The sequence below is a fragment of the Erinaceus europaeus genome, chromosome 5 (genome assembly GCF_950295315.1).
Source record: "Erinaceus europaeus chromosome 5, mEriEur2.1, whole genome shotgun sequence".
NCBI classification, from domain to species: Eukaryota; Metazoa; Chordata; class Mammalia; order Eulipotyphla; family Erinaceidae; genus Erinaceus; species Erinaceus europaeus.
The window spans coordinates 117,358,603-117,369,673 of NC_080166.1; the positions used below are offsets into that span (position 1 = coordinate 117,358,603).

At 48.1% G+C, this 11,071-nt stretch overlaps 1 protein-coding gene across 1 annotated transcript in view; it reads right to left on the reverse strand.

Moving 5' to 3' along the window:
* Window positions 1-10,683, reverse strand: part of B3GLCT (beta 3-glucosyltransferase) — a 135,729-nt gene extending 125,046 nt beyond the window's left edge. Inside the window, exon 1 of the mRNA XM_060191657.1 lies at window positions 10,519-10,683. Coding sequence (XP_060047640.1) covers window positions 10,519-10,591 — 73 coding nt within the window. The 5' untranslated portion in view covers window positions 10,592-10,683. The remainder of the gene's footprint in view (window positions 1-10,518) is intronic.
* Between the last annotated feature and the right edge of the window lie 388 nt (window positions 10,684-11,071).

Sequence of the window (11,071 nt, forward strand, 5' to 3'; positions counted from 1 at the left end):
GAAGGGGGCTGCCTTTCTCTGTCCTCCTCTGAAAAAGCCACTGTCCCTGCAGCTGGGGACATGCTGGAGAGCAGCTCTGTCCACCACGGGGCACCAACCCTCATGGCCAACACAGACACGGGAGTCCAGCCAGGCAGCGCTGAGGCTGACCAGCTGGATGGCAGCCAGAGCAGGGGGCTGGGTGCAGGGTGTATGAGCAGTTACTGTCACTTAGGTTTTGTTTTTAAAAGTTTCTCAGAGCCAGGCAGTGGTCCACCCAGTTGAGGGCACATGTTACCATGTACAAGGACCAAGGTTCAAGCCCCACTCCCCACATTCAGGGAGGGGACACTTCACAAGAAGTGAAGCTGTGCTGCAGGTGTCTTTCTTTCTTTCTCCTTCTCTACCTCCTCCTTCCCTTTCAATTTCTATTTGTGCTATCAAATGAAAACAGAAAGAAAAATAAAAAAAGGAAAAAAATGGCCACCGGGAGCAGTGGATTCATAGTGCCAGCACCAAGCCCCAGCAATAATCCTAGTGGCAATAAATAAATAAATCTTTTCTTTTTTATGAGAGAAATCAGGCCACTGCCAAGCTCCGGCATATAGTGGTACTCAGGGGTGGAACCTGGGCCCAGCAGTATGCAAGTCCTGTTCTCTAGTGTAATGAGCTATCTCTCTGCTCATTATTCACTTGTATTTTCATTTGTTCAACAGAAAGCCAAAGAGCAACTGTGTGCGTTGTGGCCCATGCAATGTGCTAATAGGTGAGGAAGATGAGAACCTCATGTCAGTCAAGTAGAGGAGTGACAGTTCCGTTCCCATGGCCACAGCCAGCTCTTAGGGTCCAGGACAGAGAGAATATCTCACAAGCTAGAGCTAAAGGAGGATACCTGGGGGCCAGGTGGTGGCACACCTGGTTAAGCACACATATTACCATATGCAAGGACCTGGCTTTGAGTCCCCACTCCCCTACCTGCAGGTGAAGCAGGTCTGCACGTGTCTTTCTTTCTCTCCCTATCTCCCCCTCCCTTCTCAATTTCTTTCTGTCCTATCAAGTAAAATAGAAAGGGAAAAATCGTAACAGAGGTGTGCAGCTGGGTTAGCAGTCTAGGGAAGTGCAGGGAACCAGCTCTGCAGCAGGCTCAGGCTGACCAGCTACCTTCCTGCATTCACGCCTCAGACTATAGAGCAGACTCCCGCACCCCCACCCTCCGGACTGGGGGAGATAAACCCAGAGTGGGTGCAAAGAGCCGGAGAATCTTACTGGAGCGGAGCGAAAGATAGAAACTAAAATGTATCACTCCTGCAGATCAAAGAAGAAAGCACCTCTGTGGTAGGCGAGTGCTGGACCCTCTAGCATGAGGTCCTGAGTTTGATCTCCAGCAGCACATGGACCAGAGTGATACATATTTTTGGGAAAAGAGCCTCTTAGAGATGAAAATAAGGGCCGGGGAGATGGAATGGTGGTTATACAAAAGAGCTTCATGCCAAGGTCCCAGAAGTTCAGTCCCCAGAACCACTATAAACCATAAGTGATCAGTGGTAAGAAGAAGAAGGAAGAGAAAGAATAGGAGGAGAAAGAAGAAGAGAGGGAGGAAGAGGAAGAGAAGATGTGACATCGCAGTGAAAAAAGTCATATTCCTAGGAGAAAATGGGGCTACCATACTTAAGATATATTCAGATCCTACTTGATATATCACTTTTCGTTCACTTTTTTTTTTCCTAAACCTTCAGTTTGACATTACAGATAAAAGCTATTTCTTTCCAATGTTCACCACGGTTTTGATACATTTTAAGTAAAAACTTATATGAAGTTCTTTTATCAGTCAAAGCTGCCTCGTTCTCCTGTTTCTCCCCTTCTTCCTCCTCCTTTTTCTTCTTGGACAGATAAGGCAGTTTCAGAGGAGAGGGACCACAGCATAGCTCTACTGCTTATGAAGCTTTCCCTGGGTGGATGCTCCCATATGGTGGCCATGGGCTCAAACCTGAGTCTTCACACATGCTAAGTGTGCACTCGACCAGGTGAGCGAGCTCCTGGCACTCTCCTTAAAAAACAAACTGCTCAAATTGGCCCCCAGATCTTGTTCTAGTTGACCTGTTCTCCCTGCTTCAAACCAAAGGTCTAAATGTTCAATTGCAGGGCACTTCAGTATCTTACATGCACCTAACTCAAAACTACACAGCTTTGCCTCTCCTAAAACTACACCCAGATTTTTTAATAATATTTTTATTTTTAAAATTATCTTTATTTATGGGATAGAGACAGCCAGAAATGAAGAGTAAGGGGGAGGCAGAGAGGGAGAGACACAGAGAGACGCCTGCAGCTCTGCTTCACCACTCGTGAAGCCTTCCCCCTACAGGTGGGGACCAGGGTCTTGAACTCAGGTCTTTGCGCAATATAGTGTGTGCACTTAAAGGGTGTGCCACCACCCAGCCCCCAGATTATTATTATTATATAAGACAGAGAGAAACTGAGAAAGGAGGGGGAGACAGAGAGGGAGAAAGATACCTACAGACCTGCTTCACACCTGTGATGCAACCCCTCCCCGCAGGTGGAGTGTCAGGGGCTCAAACCAGATCCTTGCGCCGGTCCTTGCCCTTTGTACTATGTGCACTTAACCCAATGCATCACCGCCCGGCCCCTATACACAGATTTTAAAATATGTCTGAGTACTTAATGCCAAACAAGTATACAAGTATACACTTAAAGTAGTAAAAATGATAGATCAATTTACAGCGTATGTGTTTAACTAGTATAAAAACATTCTTTTAGTCTAGTTCCTTTTTCTTTTTATTTATTTATTTATTTATTTTTTAATATTTATTTTATTTATTTATTCCCTTTGTTGCCCTTGTTGTTTTTATTGTTGTAGTTATTATTGTTGTCATTGTTGGATCGGACAGAGAGAAATGGAGAGAGGAGGGGAAGACAGAGAGGAGGAGAGAAAGACAGACACCTGCAGACTTGCTTCACCGCCTGTGAAGCGATTCCCCTGCAGGTGGGGAGCCGGGGCTCGAACCGGGATCCTTATGCCAGTCCTTGTGCTTTGCGCCACCTGCGCTTAACCCGCTGTGCTACAGCCCGACTCCCTGGTTCCTTTTTCATCAAGGCAACATAAGCAAACAGCCCACTCTGCCCACTGCTCAGGACAGAAAGAAGTCACTCGAGTTCATGCTGTCCCTCGGCCCAGTGACCCAATCAATCACTGTCTCAGAGCCCCTTGACTGATAATCTCTAGTTCACTCCAGCAGCCTCTTCTCAGGCCCCTCACAGCCACAACTGTCCCCTCCAGTCTCTGTTCCACGGGACAACTAGTGTGAGCTTCTTAAAACCAGTCAGGCCCCAGGAAACCGCTCAGCATGGCAAAACACAGGACTTGCCTACTTGAAGGTCCAGGTTCTGTCCCTGGCAGTCATGTGACAGAGCCCAGAGGTGTTCTATTGTCTCACACTCTCTCCCTCTCTCGTAAAAGTACAGATATTTAAAGGGAGGGCAGCAGTGGCGTACCTGGTTAAGCACACGTTATAGTGTGCAAGGATCTGGGTTCAAGTCCCTGATCCCCACCTTCAGGGGGAAAGCTGGCTTTGAAAGTGACTGGGATCCATATGGATTCAGTCGGCTAGGAAGGATCGTCAGTTTCCCCAATGAATGGGTACTCACGAGATGCACCACGGGAAGGAACAAACGCCTCATCACAGACCCCTGCAAGCGTCAACCCGGCTTTGACCTAGCACGTTATGATTGGGCCCTCCTCAATCGCTATTGAACAGGCCATGGACGGTGCGCCGCTATGTTCCATCGCTGGGGAGCCAGAGACAACCCGAACTGCCCCTGCGGCTACAGACAGACTATGACCCACATAGTCAACGACTGCCACCTCTCCAGATTCAAAGGAGGTCTCGAAACTTTACATCAGGCTCAACCTGACACTGTTGACTGGCTACGGAAGAAGGGCAAACGCTAGAAGAAGAAGGGGGAAAGCTCACAAGAAGTGAAGCAGGGTTGTCGCTGTCTCTGTCTCTTTCCCTCTTTACTTCCTCCTCCCCTCTCAATTTCTATCTGTCTCTATCTAATAGTAAACAAATAAAATTTGAGGGGCTGAGTGAGGGCATACCTGGTTGAGTGCATATGCTACAATGCGCAAGGATCTAGGTTCAAGCCCCCGGTCCCCACCTGCAAGGGAGAAGCTTTGCAAATGATGAAGTAGGGCTGCAGGTGTCTCTCTGCCTCTCTCCCTCTCTATCTCCCCCTTGTCCATTTCTGTCCATCCAATAAATAAATACAAAATTTTTTAAAATAAAATGTTAAAGAAGAAAGTTTTTAAAAAAATAAAACACCAGAAGTCAAATCACATCACTCTCCTAAGACAGTTCCCTAAGCCTCTGAGGACAAAGTCTAAATGATTAACCAAGGGCTGCAAGGCCCAGCATTGGCCCTTCTCCACCAGATTCCTCCCGCGCCAAGCTCTTTCCTCCATCCTGTGCTGTCAGCCTCCCCCTTGGTTCTGAGCTACCATGGCCCTGCCACTGGGCAGCCTTCCTGGAGCCCCTGCACTGAGGCCTCTCAGTCTGGGGCTTCAGTGTCTTTCCAGGGGTGGGCTGTCCTGTCCATCTGTAGGATGTTCAGAAGCATCTGACTGGAGATCCCGTAGCACACCCAGCAGGCCCTGCTGGGTCATCCAGACAACCAAAAGTGCTCTGGGCATCAACAACTTGGAGGGTTGGAGGGAGGGCACAAGGTGGCCTTGTTGAGAACCACAGCCCTGGGCCAGGCTGAGTTTACATTATCTCTCAGCAGGCTTTCTCCTTTCCCCACAGCACTAAACAAAGACAGCTGTGATTCCTGCCTGGTGTGGTTAGCATTGAATGTCACCCAGGCTCTGTGATGACAAGCTCTACAAAGGTAGCTGGAGGCCCTATGCATAGCCCCTATGCTCAACACAGTAGATCCTCAGTCACCATTTTTTTTTTAATAAGTGAATGAAGTTTTGAGTATAGTTTTGCCTTTACGTCCCATTTGTAAATGTCCTAGGGATTCAAACTGGCACCTACACTGTCAGATTCCCTTGGGTGTTGCTTAAGAGAACAGGGTTTTGAAATATAGTATCAAGAGAGATCCTTGGACAGGTAAGCTAGTTCCCTTGACTTGTATACCCACTTTGTCATGCATGCACCCAGGTTTGAGCCCAGCCCATCACACTAAGGGAAGCTTCAGTGCTATGGTCTCTCTTTATCTCTTACCCTCTACCAAAAAAAAAAAAAAAAACCAACACAGAGCATGAAGCCCCAGTGATGACAAAGGCATGAAAACAGACACTTTCAATCACTACTAGGTCTGACGAATCCTTGACACTCATTATAACATTCCCTTTAAACTGGGAAAGATGGAATTCAGACTCCAATGGACTGACTGATTATAAGGAAGAATCTATGCAAGTCGAAGAGGACTACACATAATGCAGCGAAGACACAAGATACAGAATGGTTACAGATGGCCCAGAAGTGATCCCTTTGTTCCGAGAAGTTATGGGGTTTTCAATGATACTCTTCTTTCTTTTCTTTTCTTTTTTTTTTTTAATTTCTTTATTGGGAAATTAATGTTTTACATTCGACAGTAAATCCAATAGTTTGTACATGCATACCATTTCCCAGTTTTCCATATAATAATATAACCCCCACGAGGTCCTCTGTCATCCTTTTTGGACCTGTATTCTCCCCCCACCCATCCCAGAGTCTTTTACTTTGGTGCAATACGTCAATTCCAGTTCAGGTTCTACTTGTGTTTTCTCTTCTGATCTTATTTTTCAACTTCTGCCTGAGAGTAAGATCATCCCATATTCATCACTCTTCTTTCTTTTCAATTTCTGAGCAAAAGCACTGCTCAATTCACGCTACTGGTGGCGTTGGGGCTCACAATGCAGTGGAGGAGAAGAGTGTTCCACCTTTAAAAAGCTTTATAGCACTGTAAAACTGAGAAACCTTATACATGTACAAACTACTGTATTTTGGTTTTTATTACGGTATTTTATTGTTGACTGTAAACCATTAACTCCCCCAATAATATACATATGGGAAAAATATTTATAATTGATAATTTCCTTGAATAAAATGAAGTCACAGAATGATAAAATAAATAAACAAATAAATAAATAGCTTTACTGCATACCTCACTGAAGACCTCCACGTGTGAGAGCAGCAAAAAATGTTCTCTCCTGGAACACGGTGACATTCCCCAGCCCACCTGTATTACTAGTCAGCTGGGCCTGCCTCACCAGAAGCCTTAAACTAGGCTCATCAAACATGTTTCACCATTCAATCCCCACAGTGCTGCAGCCTGGAAGTCCAAGATCAGTGCAGCAGCAAGATGGGTGTCTGCTGTGGCCTCTTTCTGCCCTTGGCCTGAGAGGCTGTCTTCTCCCCATGTGGTCACCTGACCTTCCCTCTCATCATGTGTGTCCTTGCTGTCTCCTGTTCTTGCACTGGACCAAGGCTCCACTCTTCTCCCCTCATTTCACCTAACTACTTCCTAAGGCCCTCTCTGCAAACACAGTGACTTCAATGGGTTACGGTTTCAACACATAAATGGGAGGGGAAATGGGAAGGGAGAGGGCGTGATCCAGTCCGCAGGACTGACAAAACAGCTCACTTGGATAGTGCATTATTTTGCCATGTGTGCCACCAAGCCTTGCGCCCAGTTTCTTTTTAATTTTTTTTATTATCTTTATTTTGCTTATTGGATAGAAGCAGCCAGATATCGAGAGAGAAGGGGATGATAGAGAAGGAGAGACAGAGAGACATATGCAGCACTGCTTTACCACTCGCAAAGCTTTCCCCTTGCATGTAGGGACCGGGGGCTCAAACCTAGATCCTTGTGCATTGTAACATGTGCACTCCACCAGGTGCACCACCACCTGCCCTCCAAGCTCAGTTTCCAACACACTGAAGGAAGCTTTGGTGCTGTGGTCTCTTTCATACACATTCTCTCTCCTCTCTCGAATGCACATGCTCTTTTTAATTTTAATTTATTATTTATTTTAATGGAAGAGAGATAGAGACCAGAGCACTGCTTAGCTCTGGCTTATGGTGGTACTGGGGTTTGAACCTGGGACCTCAGAGCTTCATGTATGAAAGCCTTTTTTTTTTCTTATTGTTTAATCCTTTATTTAGTTTTAGATAGAGACAGAAAGAAATTGAGAGGAGGGGGGGTAGAGGAGAGAAACAGAGAGACACGTGCAGCCCTGCTTCGCCACTTGTGAAGCTTTTCCCCTGCAGGTGGTGTGTACAGGTGTACCACGACTTGTCCTCCCCCCATGCACGGAAGTCTTATTGCATAACCATTATGCTGTCTCCCTAGCCCCACACTCTCCCACTCTTTACCATTCTGTATCTAAAATACTAATAGTATTTTTTAATCTAGTCCATAACACTCTGAATTATCTAAAAATTGTGCTAGTTGGGGAACAAAGGGACCAAGAGTTCTTTAAAAGGCAGAAGTATCTGGTAGAACAAAACCAAGATGTGAAAACTGGAAGCAAAAGCTTACAGTCTAGCAGATATTTTGATTATTATTATTAATTATGATAGAGGTGGTCTTGGAGGTGGCATAATGGATAAAGCATTGGACTTTCAAGCATGAGGTGCTGAGTTCAATCCCCAGCAGCACATGTACCAGTGATTGACGCCTGGTTTTTCTCTCTCTCCTCCTCCTATCCCTCTTGTTAATAAATAAATTATGAGTGACTCCATCGCTCACGAAGCATCCTTCTGCAGTTCAAGGAGGCCTGAACCTGAGTCCTTGCGCATAGTAGCTTGTGTGCTTTACCAGCTGTGCCACTACCTGGCCTCTGGTTTCTAATATTTCTATCTGATCTATGCCTTTCCTTTCATATAAGAAAACTGAGATTCAAAACCACTAGAAATCACATAGTGGCTGACCCTCTTATAGGCTTGAAAACCTCTCAGCTAAAGAACTTGCAGTGGACTATGGAATAAAAGGTGCCATGAATTTTGTCCATATCATCATACAGGCTTAAAAGAAATCAACTGTATTGAGTTTTCAATAAAATCTCAAATGAGCATGCTTTCATCATGAGGAAACTGTTATATACAGTCAAGCCAATCTTTATATAGAAATAGTTATGAGTGGTCCGGGAGGTGGCTAAAGCATTGGACTCCCAAGCACAAGGTCCTGAGTTCAGTCCCCAGCAGCACATGTACCAGAGTGATGTCTGGTTCTTTCTCTGCCCCTATCTTTCTCATTAACAAATAAATAAAATCTAAGAAAGAAAGAAAGAAAGAAAGAAAGAAAGAAAGAAAGAAAGAAAGAAAGAGGGAGTTGGGCTGTAGCGCAGCGGGTTAAGCGCAGGTGGCGCAAAGCACAAGGACCGGCATAAGGATCCCGGTTCGAACCCCGGCTCCCCACCTGCAGGGGAGTCACTTCACAGGCAGTGAAGCAGGTCTGCAGGTGTCTATCTTTCTCTCCTCCTCTCTGTCTTCCCCTCCTCTCTCCATTTCTCTCTGTCCTATCCAACAACGACAACAACAATAATAACTACAACAATAAAACAACAAGGGCAACAAAAGAAAATAAATAAATAAAATAAATATTTAAAAAAAAAGAAAGGAAGGAAGGAATGGAGGAAGGAAGACAGAAAGAAAGAGGTAGTTATGGTCTTGTTGAGATATCAGGATTGCTCATGTGTCTCAGAGCTGTCACCATATTCTGTCCCAGCAAGAGTCCAAGAACCCTGACTCCAAGGCGCACAGACCCTGCGCCATGTCCTTTTATATCTTAGTGCCCCTTTCCCTCTCCCCCCCAGCATCAAAGCTGAGCTCAATAAAATGAACTCTGATTGACTTTCAACCCGGGAGAATATAGCTTTCTATCAGTACCAACCCATGAAAGCCAAATGTCTCACAGGGACCTCTTAATAGGTTTTCTGTCTTATTTATTGTGCTTATCTGACAGCTTTGCCATCTAATAGACATCTCTAAAAATGTGTTGACATTTTAGTTCATTCCGAACGTCCTCTAATGTATCATCAAGTTTGGACACCGCAGATACTCCCTTAAGTGCAATAAAAAATAGATACACAGAGCAATACAAATGCACATGTCAGCCCCTAGACAGAATATATTATATGCTATATTATAGCCCCTGTATAGCATTATAACATAGCGGTGCTATATATAGAATGCCAATTTCTGTTACCACCCACCCCATTTTGTTGGTTGCAAATCTTCTAGGCAGCAAACCAGTGGATGTAGCCAGAAGTCACCTAATCAAACTCCCCTCCTTCCAGCACACCCCACAGTAAGGTCCCCCCCAGGAATGCACTCTTCCACTAAACCACAACTCTGCCAAGTCCAGTATATCTCCACCATTAATTATAGCCTTCTCTGTCCAAGGTACCTGAACGTTTTTCATTACATTGTTGCTTACTTAATCATGTGTGTGAATAATTAATTACCAATTAATCTCACTCGATTTGCGCACAACGGAGCACCTATGAAAATGCCAGGCTATGCAAGTAAGGTAAAATTCAAATTTTAAAAGAGAGAGAGAAAAAAAAAAACCTGTAAAGGTTCTAACAGGCCAGGCCCTAAAGAGCAATGTCGCAGTGTGCAAAAATGCTGTCTTGCTCCTAAATTGCTCCACTGTGCCATTTCTGAAGATCACAGCCTCTTAACAAGCTGCAGACCAAAGTCTGGATTAGAAGACAATAAAGAACGTTGGAAGGGGGGGGGGGAATTCACTTAAGCTCTCAAACTTTCACAAACCTCATGAAAGTCAATTAGGGCATGAAAAAAAAATTAAAAAGGAAACTTTTGGTACATCACTTTTTTGATAAGAGAGAGAAGACATTGGAGGGGGGGAGGATGTTGCATTATGGCAGCAGCAGACCCCAAAAGCTTTGTTTCCAGAAATACTCCCAAACTATCCCTTGTAAAACTCAAGATTGGAGAAAGCTTCCCAGCGCCACCACTGCTCCCCGGGGGCGAGGGCGAGGGGCTCCCCCAGGCTATGCGGGCGCCCACGGGGCCGGGGCGGGCCGGGCCGCGGGTCCCCCAGGTTAAGCAGCCGGGGCCGGGCGTGTCTGCGGGTCGCCGAGCCCCCCCCGGGTCCCCTAGCCGGGCTCCGCCTGCGGCAGGCGGCGGCCGAGGGCGGGCAGGGGGCGGACCCGCCGCGGCTTCGCCGCTCGCAAAGTTTCTCGCAGTTGCACGATCCGCGGCGCTTCCTGTGGGGGCGGGCGCGTCGCCCGGCCGGAGGAGGCGGGAAGTCGCGACCCCGGCCGGCCGGCCGGGCGGCGGGAACCCAGGCAGCCCCAGGAGCGCCGGGCGCGGGCCGTCCCGAGGTCCCGGGGAGCCGGGGTCCCGCTCGGGCGCCGCGAGAGGGCACTGCGGCCGGGGTGCGGGGACGGGCGCGGCGGGGACTGGCCGGTGGGACGCGGGGCCCGCGGGGCAGGGCTGGGCCGCCCGGCGCGGACTCGAGAACGGGCGCCTCCCCCGGGCGCGCCCCGGCCGGCCGCTCACTTACCCAGGGATCCGGTGAGGAGCGGGAGCAGGGCGGGCAGCGCGAGGCGGCGGCCGCGGCGGGGGAACGGCTGCATCGCGGCGGCGGGACTGCGCGCCCTGCCTGGGCGCTGGGACGGGAGACGAGCGCGGAGCGGAGCGGAGCTGCGCTGCTGCTGCTGCTGCTGCTGCTACTGCTACTGCTGCTGCTGCCGCCCGAGCCGCCGCGGCCGACTCTGTCCGCCGGCTCCTCTCCTCCCCCCGCCGCGCCCGACGCGCCCTCTGGCGGCCAACGGCGGGAGCGCCCCTGCAACCGCTTCCAGTGCCGGCTGGGACCGTGGTCAGGGTTGGGGTTCGCTGAGCCTGGCTCCTGGGCTAGGACTGCGCCCCTTTTTCAGGCGTCTGACCTGCCCTCCCTCCGGTCGCTAGTCTTCACTCCTTTTTCCCTTCCTCTTAAACTACCGTCTAGTCTCATTAGTCTCCCTTCTTGCCCTCCCTCCCGATTCAGTCACCTCCCATTTTCCTGTGTTCCCAGCAGTAAATCTCTTCTGTGCCCCCAAAACAAAACGGAACCGGTG